The sequence below is a fragment of the Oncorhynchus masou genome, chromosome 18, assembly GCF_036934945.1.
Source record: "Oncorhynchus masou masou isolate Uvic2021 chromosome 18, UVic_Omas_1.1, whole genome shotgun sequence".
Classification (NCBI taxonomy): Eukaryota; Metazoa; Chordata; class Actinopteri; order Salmoniformes; family Salmonidae; genus Oncorhynchus; species Oncorhynchus masou.
In genome coordinates this window covers 62,251,851-62,273,500 of record NC_088229.1, presented here as the reverse complement: position 1 = coordinate 62,273,500, position 21,650 = coordinate 62,251,851, and the positions used below count along the sequence as shown (strand labels likewise).

Genomic DNA, 21,650 nt, shown 5'->3' with positions numbered 1-21,650 from the left:
GATGCTGTAATTGCTGCCAAAAGTGCTTCAACAAATTACTGAGTAAAGGGTCTGAATACTTATGTAAATGTCATATTTCAGTTTACATTTGATTTATAAATCAGCAAAAAAAAATGAAAAAAAAAGTTTTTGCTATGTCATTATGGTGCATTGATGAGAAAAAAACAACGATTTATGTGGAAAACGTCTGGGGTCTGAATACTCTGAAGGCACTGTATAAGCAGAGTCAGGAAGGATATTAGGAGAGCAAGGGAAAATGAAGGAGAGAAGAAGGAGGTGTGAAAAATGTTATAAGGTGAGGATGGCGAGAATGTATTGGGGGTTGACAAACACAGGAGGACGGTTTCCAGGTGCTGGTGAATGAGGGAGGTCTCTGTTAGAGCCAGATGGATATGGATAACAGGTAAAGTGTTAAAACCTACTCGTGACAATACTGCATCAGTCTCAATGCATCTGCTAATCTCCTTTAGGTCATGGGATGGACAGAGGTAGAGTAAGTGGATGTGTGTGTGTGTATGGGGGTGGGGGGTCAGTTGGGTGAGTGTGTGGCGGTGCTTTGCCTGGATGAGCTAAGGAGAGCAAGGGAAGCAGAAATTGTAGCCTACGTGAAAATCTATTTTGTGGCAATGGAGACAGAGAGGTGGTTAAATCCCTTAAAAAAAACTAGGCACCAGGCACCTGTTAAGAATGATCCCAGGAGATGAAGCCTCATAACTGTTGAACAGTCATGTGACGTTAAGAAATGAATGAACATGCAGTAATGCAACATCTCCAGTACTGTATCAGTCTGCATCATTGATACAATGGTGCAGTGCTATAGTTTGTGTGACTAAACAGCCTTTCGAAACCAATATCTGACCACTAAGCCACACGGTCACCAGTTCACATATGAGTGGCCGGCACACCTCATGGTCCGACTGTAGCCCTTTCATCCCTGGGGTTACTGACGCTCGAGCGCGGGGGGATGCTGGAACGGCACAGGGGCGACACCGCTGCCTAGCAACTCAAACGATTTGAAAATGGAGGGAAAGAGGAGTGCAGGGAGAAAAGTAGGGAAAAAAGGGAGCTGCAGGAAAGGAGGATAATAGGTTGCAGTGATTGGCTGCTCTCTCCTGCTGTGTCTGCCTAGCAACAGTGCCAAGCCACTCACCAGTGGTTTGGTCACTGTTGTCATGGAGACCACACACACATACAGTTTTCCACTCCTGAAGGAGAAGTGATTCGAAACTCATAAACAGCAATACACAGAGTGACGTTTGACATTTGTAGTGCTCGTCATTGTTCCCCAGCTCCAAAATTCTAATCTAATTGAGTCTTTATTTATACAGATTAGACGCAATTCCCTCAAGGTTTTGCATCCCTATGTTTCATCATGTACCGAAATGCAATTGTTTCTTTGCTGCAGGTAGAGTTTTTTGTGTCCTGCATGAACAGGAAATAAATCAAATCAAAGTTTATTTGTCACGTGCGCTGAATACAACAGGTGTAGACCGTACAGTGAAATGCTTACTTACAGGCGCTAACCAATAGTGCAAAAAAAGGTATTAGGTGAACAATAGGTACAGAAATAAAAGAAATAAAACAACAGTAAAAAGACAGGCTATATACACAGTAGCGAGGCTATAAAAGTAGCGAGGCTATAAAAGTAGCGAGGCTACATACAGACACCGGTTAGTCAGGCTGATTGAGGTAGTATGTACATGTAGATATGGTTTAAGTGGCTATGCATATATGATGACCAGAGAATAGCAGTAGCGTAAAAGAGGGGTTGGCGGGTGGTGGGTGGGACACAATGCAGATAGCCTGGTTAGCCAATGTGCTGGAGCACTGTTTGGTCGGACAAATTGAGGTAATATGTACATGAATGTATAGTTAAAATGACTATGCATATATGATAAACAGAGAGTAGCAACAGCGTAAAAGGCGGGGTTGGGGTGGGGGCACACAATGCAAATAGTCCGGTTAGCCATTTGATTACATGTTCAGGAGTCTTATGGCTTGGGGGTAAAAACTGTTGAGAAGCCTTTTTGTCCTAGACTTGGCACTTCAGTACAGCTTGCCATGCGTTAGTAGAGAGAACAGTCTACGACTGGGGTGTCTGGAGTCGGAGACAGTTTTTAGGGTCTTCCTCTGACACTGTCTGGTAAGACCCTCTGACACTGTCTGGTACAGAGGACCTGGATGGCAGACAGCTTTGCCCCAGTGATGTACGCGGTCCGAGGCCTAGCAGTTGCCGTACCAGGCAGTGATGCAACTAGTCAGGATGCTCTCGCTGTTGCAGCTGTAGAACCTTTTGAGGATCTCAGGACCCATGCCAAATCTTTTTAGTTTCCTGAGGGGGAATAGGCTTTGTTGTGCCCTCTTCACGACTGTCTTGGTGTGTTTGTACCATTCTAGTTTGTTGTTGATGTGGACACCAAGGAACTTGAAGCGCTCAACCTGCTCCACTACAGCCCCATCGATGAGAATGGGGGCGTGCTCGGTCCTCCTTCTCCTGTAGTCCACAATGATCTGCTTAGTCTTGGTTACGTTGAGGGATAGGTTGTTATTCTGGCACCACCCGGCCAGGTCTCTGACTTCCTCCCTATAGGCTGTCTCGTCGTTGTCGGTGATCAGGCCTACCACTGTTGTGTCGTCTGCAAACGTAATGATGGTGTTGGAGTTGTGCCTGGCCACGCAGTCGTGGGTGAACAGGGAGTACAGGAGGGGACTGAGCACTCACCACTGGGGAGCTCCAGTGTTGAGGATCAGCGTGGCAGATGTGTTGCTGCCTATTCTTACCACCTGGGCGGGCGGCCAGTCAGGAAGTCCAGGATCCAGTTGCAGAGGGAGGTGTTTTGTCCCAGGATCCTTAGCTTAGTGATGAGATTTGATGGTACTATGGTGTTGAACACTGAGCTGTAGTCAATGAATAGCATTCTCATGTAAGTGTTCCATTTGTCCAGGTGGGAAAGGGCAGTGTGGAGTGCAATAGAGATTGCATCATCTGTGGATCTTTTCAGGTGTTAAGCAAATTGGAGTGGGTCTATGGTTTCTGGGATAATGGTGTTGATGTTAGCAATTACCAATCTTTCAAATCACTTCATGGCTACAGACGTGAGTGCTACGGGTCTGTAGTCATTTAGGCAGGTTGGGTTTGCGTTCTTGTGCACAAGGACTATGGTGGTCTGCTTGAAACATGTTGTTATCACAGACTTAAATCAGGGACATGTTGAAAATGTCAGTGAAGACACCTGCCAGTTGGTCAGCACACGTCCTGGTAATCCATCTGGCCCCGCAGCCTTGTGTATGTTGACCTGTTTAAAGGTCTTACTCACGTTGGCTACGGAGAACGTGACCACACAGTCGCCTGGAACAACTGATGTTCTCATGCATGCCCTAGTGTTGTTTGCCTCGAAGCGAGCATAGGAGTGATTTAGCTCGTCTGGCATCAGATGTAGGTGTAGGCTCGGGTCATTGGGCAGCTCACAGCTGCTTCCCTTTGTAGTCTGTAATGGTTTGCAAGTCCTGCCACATAAGACGAGCATCGGAGCCGGTGTAGTATGATTCAATCTTAGCCCTGTACTGACGCTTTGCCTGTTTGATGGTTCGTCACAGGGCATTGTAGGATGTTTTGTAAGCTTCCGGGTTAGAGTCCCACACCTTGAAAGCGGCAGCTTTACCCTTAAACTCAGTGTGAATGTTGCCTGTAATCCATGGCTTCTGGTTAGGGTATGTACGTACAGTCACTGTGGGGACTACGTCCTCGATGCACTATTTGATAAAGCCAGTGACTGATGTGGTGTACTCCTCAATGCCACAGGAAGAATCCCGGAACATGTTCCAGTCTGTGATAGCAAAACGGTCCTGTCATTTAGCATCTGCTTCATCTGACCACTTTTTTATAGACTGAGTCACTGGTGCTTCCTGCTTTAATTTTTGCTTGTAAGCAAGAATCAGGAGGATAGAGTTGTGGTCGGATTATCCAAATGGAGGGCGAGGGAGAGCTTTGTACGTGTCTCTGTGTGTGGAGTACAGGTGATCTAGAATTATTTTCCCTCTGGTTGCACATTTAACATGTTGATGGAATAGTTAACATCCTAATGACAAGAGAATGAACCGTTTATACCATCATAAATCTAATTCCATATAATGGGAGTACAAGACAGTGTGCAGGAAGGAACAACAGTGGAAAGAGCAACAGCAGACAATATGTTGTATTTTACACTGAGTGCAGGCTGATTTGGGGCTGCAGTCTAGGCTACCAACTGAGCCCTAGTGCACACTGAGACATCCAATAGGGGTAATTCTGGCCTTCCTGTTCTGTCTGATGAGTAGAGAATATGTAGCCCCCACCATCTCATGTGCTGTCTGTACAATTTTCATGCATTTACATTTTTGTCATTTAGCAGATGCTAAAGAACATACATTTACATACTTTTTTCATACTAGTGGAACCCGCAACCCTGGCGTTGGAAGTGCCATGCTCTACAAACTATGCTACATGGGACTACACCTGGGGCCGCATGGCAAATGGCCCAGGAGCACAAGAACAATACTTGAGGGCCAGTCAGTCCTCCCCCTGTCAAGAGGAAAGAAATCTCTCAAGGAAAGACGCAAGCAGGTTTATCAAATCAAGCACACAGCCATGTAATCTCCATAGACAAACATTGGCAGTCGAATGGCCTTACTGAAGAGCTCAATGACGTTCAAAGTGGCACCATCATAGGATGCCACCTTTCCAACAAGTCAGTTTGTCAAATTTCTGCCCTGCTAGAGCTGCAACGGTCAACTGTAAGTGTTATTATTGTGAAGTGGAAACGTCTAGGAGAAATAACGTCTCAGTTGCGAAGTGGTAGGCCACACAAGCTCACAGAACGGGACTGCTGAGTGCTGAAGCACTTACTACCAAGTTCCAAACTGCCTCTGGAAACAACGTCAGCACAAGAACTGTTCATCGGAAGCTTTATGAAATGGGTTTCCATGACTGAGCAGTCACACACAAGTCGAAGATCACCATGTGTGATACCAAGCATCAGATGTAGGTGTGTAAACCTCGTCGCCATTGGACTCAGAAGCAGTGGAAACGCGTTCTCTGGAGTAATGAATCACACTTCTCCATCTAGCAGTCTGACGGAAGAATTTGGGTTTGCCAGACACCAGGAGAAAGCTACCTGCCCCAATGCATAGTGCCAACTGTAAAGTTTGGTAGAGGAGGAATAATGGTCTGGGGCTGTTTTTCATGGTTCGGGCTAGGCCCCTTAGTTCCAGTGAAGGGAAATCTTAACGCTACAGCATACAATGACATTCCAGACGATTCTGTGCTTCCAACTTTGTGGCAACAGTTTGGGGAAGGCCCTTTCCTGTTTCAGCATGACAATGCCCCGGTGCACAAAGCGAGGTCCATACAGAAATGGTTTGTCGAGATCGGTGTGGAAGAACTTGACTGGCTTGCACAGAGCCATGACCTCAACCCTATTGAACACCTTTGGGATGAAATGGAACGGTGACTGCGAGCCAGGCCTAATCGTCAAACATCAGCCCGACCTCACTAACGCTTGTGGCTGAATGGAAGGAAGTCCCTGCAGCAATGTTCCGACATCTAGTAGAAAGCCTTCCCAGAAGAGTGGAGGCTGTTACAGCAGCGAAGGGGGTACCAACTCCATATTAATACCCATGATTTTGGAATGAGATGTTCGATGAGCAGGTGTTCACATACTTTTGGTCATGTAATGTATGTCCTACGGAGCCATTGTACCGACTTCCTGTTATTGTCACGCCCCGGTCTAAGTATATTGTGTTTGTCTGCATTTATTTGGTCAGGCCAGGGTGTGACATGAGTTTTTTGTGGTGTGTTTTGTCTTGGGGGTGTCTAGCATAGTCTATGGCTGCCTGAGGCGGTTCTCAATCAGAGTCAGGTGATTATCGTTGTCTCTGATTGGGAACCATATTTAGGCAGCCATATTCTTTGAGCATTTCGTGGGTGATTGTTCCTGTCTCTGTGTTTATTGTCACCAGATAGGCTGTATAGAGGTTTTCACGTTCCGTTTGTTGTTTTTGTATTGTTTGTTTTCAATCATCATTAAACATGTCTCAAAAATACCACGCTGCATTTTGGTCCGCTTCTCCTTCACCAGACGAGAACCGTTACAGTTATGATGAATATTACTTCACTACAAAGTGAAGTGCTGTCATTATGTCTGGCCAATCAGACAGTGTGAGTGGGTCTGGGACCGGAGAATTATGGGTTTTCAGCTAGCCAAACAAACAAACCAATGCACACACACCTAGCACAAACATACACTCAAACATACTCTCTCTCACACCCACGAGCTCTCTCTCTCACACACACAGACACGGACACACAGACTTACATGAATGCGAGTCCCAGATAGTTGGCAGTGCTGCCCCAGTACATAGGGTTCTCAGTTACATTGAAGGGGAAACCTTTCACTTTCTCTTCCATCAGGATCCCAAAATAGTCACCTGGAAGAAACACACAGACATAAGATATTCAATACATCACACTACAGGTGACCAGATACACTACCCTCACAAGGCACACTGATAAGCTTTAATATTGCAGATAGATTGTGGCTCTATTAATGTTATTGTCTGCATCATTTCCAATCACCAATATACACTGAAAAAAATATAAACGCAACATGTAATGTGTTGGTCCATGTTTCATGAGCTGAAGTGAAAGATCCCAGAAATGTTCCATATGCACAAAAATCTTATTTCATAAAAAAATGGCACAAATTCATTTACATTCCTGTTAGTGAGCATTTCTCCTTTGCCAAGATAATCCATCCACCTGACAGGTGTGAAATATCAAGAAGCTGTTTAAACAGCATGATCATTACACAAATGCACCTTGTGCTGGGGACAATAAAAAGCCACTATAAAATGTGCAGTTTGGTCACACAACACAATGCCACAGATGTCTCACTTTTTGAAGGAATGTGCAATTAGCATGCTGACTGAAGGAATATCCACCAGAGCAGTTGCCAGAGAATTGAATGTTAGTTTCTCTAACATAAGCAGACTCCAACGCCATTTTAGAGAACTTGTCAGTATGTCCAACCGGACTCACAACCGCAGACCACTTGAAACCACACCAGCCAAGGACCTCCACATCCAGCTTCTTCACCTGCGGGATTGTCTGAGACAAGCAACCTGAACAGCTGATGAAACTGAGGAGTATTTCTGTCTGTCCTTTTGAGGGGAAAAAACAAATTCCAAATGACTCAGCCTGGCTCCTAAGTGGGTGGGCCTATCCCCTCCCAGGCCCACCCAAGGCTGCACCCTGCCCAGTCATGTGAAATCAATAGATTAGGGCCCAATTAATTTATTTCAATTGACTGATTTCCTTTTATGAACTGGAACTAAGTAAAACATTTAAATTGTTGCATGTTGCGTTTATATATATTTTTCAGTATATTTCTTTGTAAATATATCATTTTAAATACTGTACATATATTTTTAAACAACCCCTCCCCTAATTGGAGTAAACTAATGGACAACAATACTTAGATTTCTTCGCCCAGCTTATAAATACTATATACATTTTGCAGACCGTATATTTTACATCAGTTATATTTTGTTTGTTTTTAGTCTGAGCCGTCAGCTACCCTTAACCCCTCCTATCTATCTCTTAAGACCATCCAGTTTTGATTTCTAACTGCCATATATGTATTTTCCACTCTGTGCTGTGATGTTTTACAAAGGTTCTGAAACTTTATATGCTCAGATTGTAAATTAAATAAATATTTTTGCTAAGAGATGTATTATATTACTGATTGATTGACTATGACTTTTCAAATCACCCAGAAGTGCTCTTTTCAGAGGTAGCTCCTAATAAATGTTTATCTCTTTTTTTTTTACCATTCCTGAACCTTCGACCAAAAACAAGCTACATATACACATACCAAAACAAGTGATCTGATGATTCTGTCTCTTTGCAGCAAAATCTGCAGGGCTGGGATGGTTGTATCCTCCGTATATATACAGTGGGCAAAAAAGTATTTAGTCAGCCACCAATTGTGCAAATTCTCCCACTTAAAAAGATGAGAGAGGCCTGTAATTTTCATCCGAGGTACACTTCAACTATGACAGACAAAATGAGAAAATGTTGGATTTTTAATTAATTTATTTGCAAATTATGGTGGAAAATAAGTATTTGGTCACCTACAAACAAGCAAGATTTCTGGCTCTCACAGACCTGTAACTTCTTCTTGAAGAGGCTCCTCTGTCCTCCACTCGTTACCTGTATTAATGGCACCTGTTTGAACTTGTTATCAGTATAAAAGACACATATCCACAACCTCAAACAGTCACACTCCAAACTCCACTATGGCCAAGACCAAAGAGCTGTCAAAGGACACCAGAAACAAAATTGTAGACCTCCACCAGGCTGGGAAGACTGAATCTGCAATAGGTAAACAGCTTGGTTTGAAGAAATCAACTGTGGGAGCAATTATTAGGAAATGGAAGACATACAAGACCACTGATAATCTCCCTCAATCTGGGGCTCCACGCAAGATGTCACCCCGTGGGGTCAAAATGATCCCAAGAACGGTGAGTAAAAATCCCAGAACCACACGGGGGGACCTAGTGAATGACCTGCAGAGAGCTGGGACCAAAATAACAAAGCCTACCATCAGTAACACACTACGCCGCCAGGGACTCAAATCCTGCAGTGCCAGACGTGTCCCCCTGCTTAAGACAGTACATGTCCAGGCCTGTCTGAAGTTTGGTAGAGAGCATTTAGATGATCCAGAAGAAGATTGGGAGAATGTCATATGATCAGATGAAACCAAAATATAATATTTTGGTAAAAACTCAACTCGTCGTGTTTCGTAAGAAGCATTTCAAGGTCCTGGAGTGGCCTAGCCAGTCTCCAGATCTCAACCCCATAGAACATCTTTGGAGGGAGTTGAAAGTCCGTGTTGCCCAGCAACAGTCCCAAAACATCACTGCTCTAGAGGAGATCTGCATGGAGGAATGGGCCAAAATACCAGCAACAGTGTGTGAAAACATTGTGAAGACTAACAGAAAATGTTTAACCTCTGTCATTGCCAACAAAGGGTATATAACAAAGTATTGAGATAAATGTTTGTTATTGACCAAATACTTATTTTCCACCATAATTTGCAAATAAATTCATAACAAATCCTACAATGTGATTTTCTGGATTTTTTTTCCTTCTCATTTTGTCTGTCATAGTTGAAGTGTACCTATGATGAAGATTACAGGCCTCTCATCTTTTTAAGTGGGAGAACTTGCACAATTGGTGGCTGACGAAATACGTTTTTGGCCCATTGTATATGAATAACATTTTATTGATTGCAAGAATTTTATATAATAATTTAAATTAAGTTTTGAATCCGGTGTCGTTTTATGCATCAATTCATGAACCATGTGCCATGGAATCGCTACATGGAAAATCTCCTCCCAACTATTTTGCAACCTGTATGCTGCAGCTGTACATTGTTTGGTCCTAAAATAAAAAAGTACACCAGTTTTATTTATCACAATCTTTAACCAATTTTGGTCTTTAATGCAGGACAGACAAGTTCCTTATCTTCTCCCCCTTCCACTTGCCTCCTACATTTTTGTGGTAATGCTGCAATCAGTTGGTTGTATCTTCGGATTGAGCAGATATTTCCTTATATTTTTGTTAACTGCATGTGACATACATGAACTCCAACAGTTCGATTTATGATAAAAAAACGTATCTTTGTCAATTTATTTTTAAATTCTCAAAAAATCATGTTGTTTTTTAAATCAATGTGTATGTTTGAGATGAACCATAATATTTGTTCTGTCTTTTCGGGTGGAATAAAACAAAAAAAATGGTTTTAAAAATAGCAATATTTTGGAGATTCATTCATTTTCAAAAGGCCATTCTTGCTAATCTGCTAGAGAACCAGTTTGGATTTAAGTATAGTTTTGTATGACTGAAGCCTTTAGTGAGAGGTCTAATGCATGAATATGTAATCATTTCTGCCCTCCAAATTATATATAATAATTATAAATATTAATTATATAAATAGGCCCATTGAATTTTGTCTGGCTTGCCATTCCAAATAAAGTGGAACATTTTTTGCTCATGTAATTGAAGTGATCATTCATACAAGTACGAATGATTATATGAATATAAAAGTACAGAATATGTTGACTTTCGTATCAGGGTGCTAATGGCTAAATATTTTGGCTTGGTGGATGGTTATAAAATGGAGGAAGGTGGAGGGAATGTATGAGTGAAGCTGGTGGCAGGAGTCTCTGATCTGGGGCATAACTTATTGAGCACCTGGCTGCCGACTGCATAACCTGCCAGTGGGAGCTCTCCCACCATACACAGACGACACAAAAATGCACTATTATGGTTGGTTTGGCAACATCTCTGGATTTTTGCATTAGGGTGAAGAGGGGTATACTATGACGTTACAGTTGAAGTCGGAAGTTCACATACACTTAGGTTGGAGTCATTAAAACTAGTTTTTCAACCACACCACACATTTCTTGTTAACAAACTATAGTTTTGGCAAGTCGGTTAGGACATCTACTTTGTGCATGACACAAGTCATTTTTCCAACAATTGTTTACAGACAGATTATTTCACTGTATCACAATTCCAGTGCGTCAGAAGTTTACATACACTAAGTTGACTGTGCCTTTAAACAGCTTGGAAAATCCCAGAAAATGATGTCATGGCTTTAGAAGCTTCTGATAGGCTAGTTGACATAATTTGGGACAATCGAAGGTGTACCTGTGAATGTATTTCAAGGCCTACCTTCAAACTCAGTGCCTCTTTGCTTGACATCATGGGAAATATCAAAAGAAATCAGCCAAGACCTCAGAAAAACTATTGTAGACCTCCACATGTCTGGTGCATCCTTGGGAGCAATTTCCAAACACCTGAAAGTACCACGTTCATCTGTACAAGCAATAGTACGCAAGTATAAACACCATGGGAACACGCAGCCATCATACCGCCCAGGAAAGAGATGCGTTCTGTCCTAGAGATGAACGTACTTTGGTGCGAAAAGTGCAAATCAATCCCAGAACAACAGCAAAGGACCTTGTGAAGATGCTGGAGGAAACAGGCACAAAAGTATCTATATCCACAGTAAAACGAGTCCTATATCGACATAACCTGAAAGGCTGCTCAGTAAGGAAGCCACTGCTCCAAAACCGCCATAAAAAAGCCAGACTCCGGTTTGCAACTGCACATGGGGACAAAGATCATACTTTTTGGAGAAATGTCCTCATGTCTGATGAAACAAAAATATAACTGTTTGGCCATAATGACCATCATTATGTTTGGAGGAAAAAGGGGGAGGCTTGCAAACTGAAGAACACCATCCCATGAAGCACGGGAGTGGCAGCATCATGTTGTGGGGGTGCTTTGCTGCAGGAGGGACTGGTGCACTTCACAAAATAGATGTCATCATGAGGATGGAAAATTATGTGGATATATTGAAGCAACATCAAGACATCAGTCAGGAAGTTAAAGCTTGGTCGCAAATGGGTCTTCCAAATGCACAATGACCCAAAGTTGTAGCAAAATGGCTTAAGGACAATAAAGTCAAGGTATTGGAGTGGCCATCACAAAGCCCTGACCCTCAATCCTATAGAACATTTGTGGGCAGAACTGAAAAAGCGTGTGCCAGCAAGGAGGCCTACAAATCTGACTCAGTTTCACCAGCTCTGTCAGGAGGAATGGTCCAACATTCACCCTACTTATTGTGGGAAGCTTATGGAAGGCTACCCGAAACATTTGACCCCCATTAAAGGCAATGCTACCAAATACTAATTGAGTGTATGTAAACTTCTGACCCACTGGGAATGTGATGAAAGAAATAAAAGCTTAAATAAATAATTCTCTCTGCTATTATTCTGATATTTGACATTCTTAAAAACTCTTTAGGGCTGCAATCCCGTTGAACGGGATCGATATGACAACAGTCAGTGAAAGTGCAGGGCGCCAAATTCAAAACAACAGAAATCTCATAATTAACATTCCTCAAACATCTTATACCATTTTAAAGTTAATCTTGTTGTTAATCCCACCACAGTGTCCGATTTCAAATAGGCTTTACAGCGAAAGCACCACAAATGATTATGTTAGGTGACCACCAACTCACAGAAAAACAGCCATTTTTCCAGCCAAAGAGAGGAGTCACAAAAAGCACAAAGAGATAAAATGAATCCCTAACCTTTGACGATCTTCATCAGATGACACTCATAGGACTTCATGTTACACAATACATGTATGTTTTGTTTGATAAAGTTCATATTTATATAAAAAAATCTCAGTATACATTGGTATGTTACGTTCACTAGTTCCAAAAACATCCCGTGATATTGCAGAGAGCCACATCATTTTACAGAAATACTCATTATAAATGTCGATAAATACAATTGTTAGACATGGAAATATAGATATGCCCCTCCTTAATGCAACCGCTGTGTCAGATTTCAAAACAACTTTACGGAAAAAGCAAACCATGCATAATCTCAGACAGAGCTCAGAACATAAATAAAATTATTCGCCATGTTAAGGTCAACAGAAATCAGAAATCACATTATAAATATTCGCTTACCTTTGACGATCTTCATCAGAATGCACTCCCAGGAATCCTAGTTCCACAATAAATGATTGATTCATTTGTCAGAAATAGCTACTTCTGTTAGCCCGTTTAGTACAAAAATACAAAAGCTTGTGCAGGTCCATCCAAACGTTGGACGAAAACATCAAAACGTTATATTATAGGTCGAAGAAACTTGTCAAACTAAGTATAGAATCAATCTTTAGCATCTTGTTATCATAAATCTTCAATAAAATTCCAACCAGAGAATTCCTATGTCTGTAGAGAAGCCATGGAACACGTCGCTATTATGTGAAATGCGCGTGACCAGGACCTGGCTTTCTGCCAGACCACTGACTCAAAGAGCTCCCATCCGGCTCCACAACACAGTAGAAGCCCCATTCAAGTTTTTAAAGACGGTTGACATCTAGTGGAAGCCCTAGGAAGTGCAACTTTATCCATATCCCACTGTGTATTCAATAGGGGCTGGGTTGAAAATCAACCAACCTCAGATTTCCCACTTCCTGTTTGGATTTCTTCTCAGGTTTTTGCCTGCCATATGAGTTCTGTTATACTCACAGACATCATTGAAACAGTTTTAGAAACTTCAGTGTTTTTTCTATCCAATACTAATAATAATATGCATATATTAGCAACTGGGAGTGAGGTGCAGGCCGTGGACTCTGGGCAACTTTCATCCTAGCTACTCAATACTGCCCCTGCAGCCATAAGAAGTTCAAATAAAATGGTGATCCTAACTGACCTAAGACAGGGAATTTTTACTAGGATTAAATGTCAGGAATTGTGAAAAACCGAGTTGAAATGTATTTGGCTACGGTGCATGTAAACTTCAGACTTCAACTGCAGGTAGATCTGTCAGGATTTTCTCAAGCGAGCCAGCTTCATCTTGCTTCACATTCCAACTCAGGCTTCATCCATGTTACCAAGGTGGATATTGATCCTGCCGCTAACTCAAACCAGGATTGCAACTGCACATGTGTCGCAGCTGTATAGCACAACGAGTCGAACGCCAAACTCTTCATTGAGACAATGCTGGAACAGCAATTTACTCTAGGGGCAAATCCGTGACATATTTTTTCCAAATTTTTTCTAGTTAATAAACTGGGTGTTTTGAACCTCTGATGAGAGACAAATTATCCTGTCAAAATTCATGGTGGCCTATGGTGGTTAATAAACTTCAAGGAATACCTAGGGATAAGTAATCCTTCTCACCCCCCCCCTTAAATGATTTAGATGCACTATTGTAAACACTCTGATGCTGATTGGCTTAAATGTTAAAAAGACGTGGTATATCAGACCGTTTACCATGGGTATGACAAAACCTGTATTTTTTCTGCTCTAATTACATTGGTAAACAGTTTAAAATGGCAATAAGGCACCCCGGGTGTTTGTGGTACATTGCCAACATACCATGGGCTTTATCCAGGCACTCAGAGCTGCATCGTGCTTAAGAACAGCTCTTAGCTGTGGTATATTGGCCATATACCAAGCCCCCTCAGGCCTTATTTCTTAATTAGAAGTGCCATCTTTCTTTTGTTACACGTATCGTTAATGCCGTCTTATCAATGGCACCCTTTTTTCCAATCCTATTGATCAAATAATGGTCATACAAAATTCCATTGCTAAATTTGCGGTTTGATCGGTATTTTAATATTAATATTTTTAACAAAATATTTGAACAATCAAATATTTACTCAGTCTTTTTCCTCAAATGAAAGTGAGGATGATGTAATTTTTGTGAGAGGGAGAGAATCTGATTTCTGGCAAAAATGTGAGTCACCTTCGTGGCAACGGTTATCCCGAGTTTAACTCTGAATTTAGTTTAGCTCTTCTATCCCGCTTCGAAGTATACCCCTCAGCTGTTTGGTTTGGTAGGTGAAAGGTGGAGAGCGGTAGGGGCGAAGGGCGGTGTCATGACGTTTGCCTGGGGGTAGGTTTATGACAGTCATAAATTCCTCCTTCCCCCTTTTTCCTCCCTCTACCCAACTGATGTTACATTTGCAAAACCCTTGGTTAACATAGAGATTCTAGGAACATCAGAAGGTGGGGGAAAATTAACTATATTCTGGTAATCTGACCAATTGAACATATGCGGTGGTACTTACTGAATATGATGTCAGTTCGGTTGTCATCTGAGACATTCTCATCAATGATAAGATGACATAATTCTGATGTGTAGACTTTCCACTGTAGAGTTTATCGGATTCACATGGAATTGTTGTTCAATTTAAATGTTTGAATATGAAATTATTCGTGATGGGATGAAATGTGATTTTAGCTTCTAAAATGTAAGATTTGGGTTTTCATAAGGTAGGGCTCTGCTCAATCAGTGGCCCGCCCCTGTGAAGGGACATGGGCTATAAAACTTTTCAAACACGCCCTCCTCTCCCTTCCTATATAAAGCCTTGACGACAATATAACCTCCTGTTCCGAGGATGTGGGGACAACGGTCCGATGTCAGAATGGTTCAGATAATAACTTCAGAATGAAGCCAACATCAACGTGAGCTTTGGCTGCGAATGGTATGAACGTAGAACTCTTATTCACTACAGAAGTGATACCTCCTAGCTGTTGAGTTAGCAACAGACGCTGCAAACGAGGGTTTGGAAGGAACAGACAGAGTATCCCGTCTACCACACAACGGCATTACTACAACGTATCCAATTGACAACCAGAGACATTCTTCAAAGGACAAAGGACTCAGTTGGACAACACGGCCTTCCATCTACCACCAACCTACCGAAGCGCAGCTCAGAGTAAATATTTATTGCATTTTCCTTTTCCAAATGGGCGGTAATTTAGAATGCATAAGATACTGTATTTACAATAGCACAGCTTCGCCCTTTGTTCCTCAGTCTTCCCGCTCTTTCACTCAAACCCAGCCCCTTTTCTTTTGTGTAGCAAGCTGTCATATCTGTTCCGCCCGCTAGGGACATTTTACTTTATGACTTTATTTTTTATTTTACCTTTATTTAACCAGGCAAGTCAGTTAAGAACAAATTCTTATTTTCAATGACGGCCTGGGAACACTGGGTTAACTGCCTGTTCAGGGGCAGAACGACAGATTTGTACCTTGTCAGCTCAGGGGTTTGAACTCGCAACCTTCCGGTTACTAGGCCAACACTCTAAACACTAGGCTACCCTGCAAGTTATGATTTAATTATGTGTAATTCTGTGTGATTAGTTAGGTATTTAGTAAATAAATAATTAAACCCAATTTTGTATTGCTGATTCAACTTGTTAGCCAGGGTTCGTGCAGATAACTGTCACGCTCTGGCCTTAGTATTCTGTGTTTTTGTTCGTATTTTGGTGAGGCCAGGGTGTGACATTGGGGATTTATGTGTTTTCTTTGTCTGGGGCTGTTTGTAGAGTATGGGATTGTGGTTAGAGTAGAACTCTAGGTAAGTCTATGGTTGCCTAGAGTGGTTCTCAATCAGAGGCAGGTGTTTATCGTTGTCTCTGATTGGGAACCATATTTAGGCAGCCATATTCTTTAGGTCTCTTGTGGGTGATTGTTCCTGTCTTTGTGTTTGTGGCACCAGATAGGACTGTTTCGGTTTTTTTCACGTTTCTTGTTTTGTAGATTGTTGTATTTTCATCTTTATTAAAGATGTACAAAACTAACCACGCTGCATTTTGGTCCAATCCTTACTACACCTCTTCAGAGGAGGAGGAAGAAGAGAACCGTTACAGAATCACCCACCAACCAAGGACCAAGCGGCGTGGTAAACAGAGGCAGCAGCAGGAGAAGCAACAGGTGCAGCAGGAGCAACAGCAGCAGCAGCAAAAGCAGCGGCAGTAGGAGCTAGCACGGCAGAGCGGCTGGAAGCCCGAGAGGCAGCCCCAAAAATTTCTTGGGGGAGGCACAGGGAGAGTGTGGCAGAGTCAGGAGTCAGACCTGAGCCAACTCCCCCTGTTTACTGTAAGGAGCCATGGATGGAATTGGAGCTGTCGGCGAAGCTGAGTGCTGAGTCTGAGAGTATTGAGGATGTATTGGACAGAAAAGAGAGAAGGTTGTTGGGTTGGCATAGTATGCAAGGCATTCGCCCTGAGGTGCGTGTCCCCAGCCCGGTACCACCAGCGCCGGCACCCCGCTGTCTCTCCGTCCCATCAACATAGGTGCTCCCGCCTGTCCGGCACTACCGGAGTTTCCGCCCCTCAGTCCAGAGGCGCCAGAGCCCCTCAGTCCAGAGGCGCCAGAGCCCCTCAGTCCAGAGGCGCCAGAGCCCCTCAGTCCAGAGGCGCCAGAGCCCCTCAGTCCAGAGGCGCCAGAGCCCCTCAGTCCAGAGGCGCCAGAGCTCCTCAGTCCAGAGGCGCCAGAGCTCCTCAGTCCAGAGGCGCCAGAGCTCCTCAGTCCAGCGCTGCCGGAGCCTTCCTCTCCAGCGTTGCCGGAGCTACCCGTCTGCCCAGCGCCATCAGCGCCGCCAGTGCCACCCGTCTGCAAGGAGCCGCCAGTGCCGCCAGTCTGCAAGGAGCCGCCAGTGCCGCCAGTCTGCAAGGAGCCGCCAGTGCCGCCAGTCTGCAAGGAGCCGCCAGTGCCGCCAGTCTGCAAGGAGCCGCCAGTGCCGCCAGTCTGCAAGGAGCCGCCAGTGACGCCAGTCTGCCAAGAGCCGCCAGTCTGCCAGGAGCCGCCAGTCAGCCAGGAGCCGCCAGGATCCGTCAGATCCGCCAGTCAGCCAGGATCCGCCATTCAGCCAGGATCCGCCAGAGCCGACAGGATCCGTTAGATCCGCCAGTCAGCCAGGAGCCGCCAGTCAGCCAGGATCTGCCAGGACTGCCAGTCAGCCAGGACCCGCCAGTCAGCCAGGACCCGCCAGTCAGCCAGGATCTGCCAGAACTACCAGTCAGCCAGGAGCCGCCAGTCTGCCAGGATCCGTCAGATCTACCAGTCAGCCAGGAGCCGCCAGTCTGCCAGGATCCGCCAGGAGCCGCCAGTCTGCCAGGATCCGTCAGATCCGCCAGTCAGCCAGGATCCGCCAGTCAGCCAGGATCTGCCGGAACCGCCAGTCAGCCAGGATCTGCCGGAACCGCCAGTCAGCCAGGATCTGCCGGAACCGCCAGTCAGCCAGGATCTGCCGGAAATGCCAGTCAGCCAGGATCTGCCGGAACCGCCAGCCAGCCAGGATCTGCCGGTACCGCCAGTCAGCCAGGATCTGCCGGAACCGCCAGTCAGCCAGGATCTGCCGGAACCGCCAGTCAGCCAGGATCTGCCGGAACCGCCAGTCAGCCAGGATCTGCCGGAACCGCCAGTCAGCCAGGATCTGCCGGAACCGCCAGTCAGCCAGGATCTGCCGGAACCGCCAGTCAGCCAGGATCTGCCGGAACCGCCAGTCAGCCAGGATCTGCCGGAACTGCCAGTCAGCCAGGATCTGCCGGAACTGCCAGTCAGCCAGGATCTGCCGGAACCACCAGCCAGCCAGGATCTGCCAGATCCATCAACTTGCCTGAGCTTCCCCTCAGTCCTGAGCTTCCCCCCAGTCCTGAGCTTCCCCCCAGTCCAGATGGGCCCTTTGTTGGGGTTAGTCGGCCTGGGTCGCCAATCAAGGGACGCGAAGGAGGTGGACAGAGACTATGTTGGAATGGGGTCCACGTCCAACGCCAGAGCCGCCACCGTGGACAGACACCTACCCAGACCCTCCCCATGGATTTAGGTGGCGGCCGGGAGTCCGCTCCTTTGGGGTGGGGGTGGGGGGGGGGGGGTGGTACTGTCACGCCCTGGTCTTAGTATTCTGTGTTTTCGTTAGTATTTTGGTGAGGACAGGGTGTGACATGGGGATTTATGTGGTTTGTTTTGTCTGGGGTTGTTTGTAGTTATGGGATTGTGGTTAGAGTAGTACTCTAGGCAACCATAGACTTACCTAGAGTGGTTCTCAATCATAGGCAGGTGTTTATTGTTGTCTCTGATTGGGAACCATATTTAGGCAGCCATATTCTTTAGGTCTCTTGTGGGTGATTGTTCCTGTCTTTGTGTTTGTGGCACCAGATAGGACTGTTTAGTTTTTTTCACGTTTCTTGTTTTGTAGATTGTTGTATTTTCATCTTTATTAAAGATGTACAAAACTAACCACGCTGCATTTTGGTCCGCCTCTCTTTCACCAGAAGAAAACTGTTACAATAACCAAGAATTTACAACTTTCAGATGAGACTGAATTAAGATAACGATTAATATTGACTGCTATTGATGTAAAATCTTACTAGGTCTTTCAGAGTTTATTCGGAAGATAACAGCTCTATAAATATTATTTAGTGGTAGCCGACTCTCTAGTTCATCACTTAATCCGGCATAGCCAGAGACACGACAGAGGTTACACTAAAGTAAGGTGTCGGCTGAGGCATTGCTCAGTGTAACTGGAGAACCCGCATGGCTCCGACTGCAGTGTGGATTATTTTCCATACGAACAGTACCTCTCTAAGTAAAACAGACAAGTTGATCTTTTCTAATTCACACAGATGGCCATTTTCATTTTCTCTTTAAAATACCAAATGTAAGAAGAGGCAGGTAAATACATGTTTTTATATATAATGGGTTACATTATGTAGTCTGTGTGATTGACTTACATCACCAAATCTTTGCTGAATAGAAACCTGGCTTTTAGGGGGTCATAACAAAACCATGGTAAGCTAAATTGACTTTCTCTGCGTCACTTTAGAAGATAACTATATTTTTCAATTTGGTTACGAGACTTCAAACCCAGATTTGTTGACAAATGACCAAAGTCACTGAAGGAGGGTTTCTTTACAGTACACTACATTATCTAGAGACTCCAAGCCCCCCCACCAAACTGATGTGGCTCTGCTTTATGTATTCTTTGAGTATTAGAAATACCGGTCTCTTGACGTTAAAAAAAAACTAATGACACTCAGCATTCACATGATGGCTTAAAGGTGAAAAATATAAAAGTGGTAAGCTCATGTTCTCTGTCTACATGATAAAGAGAGTTTCAGAGAAAACATGAATGCAAGAGCTGTGGTATATGGACAAAAACCCATTAGAATGATACGTTTAAAACAATAATGTGCACCTCCGTTACTTTTTTACATTACCCTTAAAACTACTACTAATTTGAATGGCATTGCTATCAACGTACCCATTAGCAATTGGCCATATTAGCAGACTTAATTCATTTCAAACATCACATTTCCGTATAGGTAAACTATTTATATTTACTGACATCCTCGGTAAGTGGTCAGTTCGGTCGTCACGATAATTTTCTGTTTATCATCCCCGCTCTTATGAACACAATTTCGAAACGGTGTCGCTGCACACACCCAACAGGAACATTTTAGAGGTTTGGAGGCCCCACAAACACTTACTCTTTTCGGAATCACCTCAAAGCGCACTAGTCAGTTTACCTCCCCTCATGTCAATTGGTATGTTATTCGTCCTAGTCTACCCACCTAAAAATCCACCTTCACACGTTACGAGGATAAACACTAACTTCATAAACAGCCATCATTGTTCACTTATCTGCTCCACAGCCAATGGGCTTGGTTTCACTTTAGGAGCTATTCTAAATCACAGTTACCCACTCACACCTTATGGCAGTAAACACAAGTAACCGCTGCATCATTTAATTATTCCGTAATGTTGACACCTTTATCTTCCTTCAGGGCCTATTGACCTCCGCAGTAGAAGACATAAAAAAGAAACATAGAAACTGACATAAGAATTGGACCCAGGAGCTTCAAAACATTGTGGGATTCAGAGTGAGTCAACATTGAGTTATAGTTATTTTTAAACAAGCACTGAGGCAGGGAGAAAAAGGGACCTGAGCAATACAAAAACATTTAAAACAACAACAAGAGGCCTTAGGAGGACAACAGACTGAGCGTGAACAGAGGCTGAGTAAGCAGCTGAGCCCCTATGGATGTTTGATACCAAATCATAGAGCGGCGTAAAATCACAGGGCAGCATGTAGCCTAGCGGGCCAGTAACCGAAAAGTCGCTGGTTCGAATCCCCGAGCCGACTAGGTGAAAAATCTATCGATGTGCCCTTGAGCAAGGCACTTGACCCTAATTGTTTCTGTAAGTCGATTTGGATTTACAGGCTCTCTCGCGCGGGATCAATCTGGTTCTCAAAGTAGGTGGTGAGGAGGTCGTCCTTGAAAACAAGCCCAGCTGGGGTAATATTCTGATATTAGTTCGTTGTTGATACGAATGTGTTTGTTTGCGCAGTTGGACTGTAGGATAATGGGTCTGGTAGTCTGATCGACATACTTTGCAACAGTACTAAAATGGCGGAATAGAGATTGACAAATAGTAGATAGTGAAGGGTTTGACCTTGAAAAGAAGTACATCTGGTGATAGATTTTTTTCCCATTGTTAATAAGTGTTTGTTTGCGTCAGTGGAATTAAAATAAAGTGTACTGGGGTTGGTAGTCCGGTCAGCCATACAACAGATTATGTATGTATTATGTACAGTATATATGCATTAAGAGATGGGTGATGGGGGTTGAGGAAGATGAGCGAGGCGAGGGCAGGGGGTACAGAGTATGAACGCACAGCCACTGACATGACCAGATTTCTGCCTGAAAGGTTACGTATGTATAGTGCCTAACGTGTATGAATAGTCACAACACAGCAAAGGGTTTTTCTGACCAACTTATAAGAGCTCTCTCAGCCTATTGCCGAGAGTCTGAGCACTGATGAAGGGATTGTGCGTTCCTGGAGTAACTCGTGCAGATGTTGTGACTAATCCTGTACCTGTCCCGCAGGTGTGATGTTCAGATGTACCGATCCTGTGCAGGTGTTGTTACACGTGGTCTGCCACAGCGAGGACGATCATCTGTCCGTCCTGTAGCGCTGTCTTAGGCATCTCACAGTACGGACATTGCAATTTATCGCCCTGGCCACATCTGTTGTTTTTCAGAGTCAGTAGATGGCCTCTTTAGTGTCCTAAGTTTTCATAACTGTGACCTTAATTGCCCACCGTCTTTAAGCGGTTATTTTCTTAACGACCATTCCACAGGTGAATGTTCATTAATTGTTTATGGTTCATTGAACAAGCATGAGAAACAGTGTTTAAACCCTTTACAATGAAAATCTGTGAAGTT

The 21,650-nt window shown here is 44.0% G+C and overlaps 1 protein-coding gene across 5 annotated transcripts in view; it reads right to left on the bottom strand.

Moving 5' to 3' along the window:
• Positions 1 to 21,650, bottom strand: part of pemt (phosphatidylethanolamine N-methyltransferase) — a 91,145-nt gene that overhangs the window by 17,601 nt on the left and 51,894 nt on the right. For all 5 annotated transcript variants that reach the window (XM_064924136.1, XM_064924134.1, XM_064924137.1 and 2 more), the window contains exon 5: positions 6,354 to 6,465. In XM_064924136.1, coding sequence (XP_064780208.1) covers positions 6,354 to 6,465 — 112 coding nt within the window. The remainder of the gene's footprint in view (positions 1 to 6,353; positions 6,466 to 21,650) is intronic.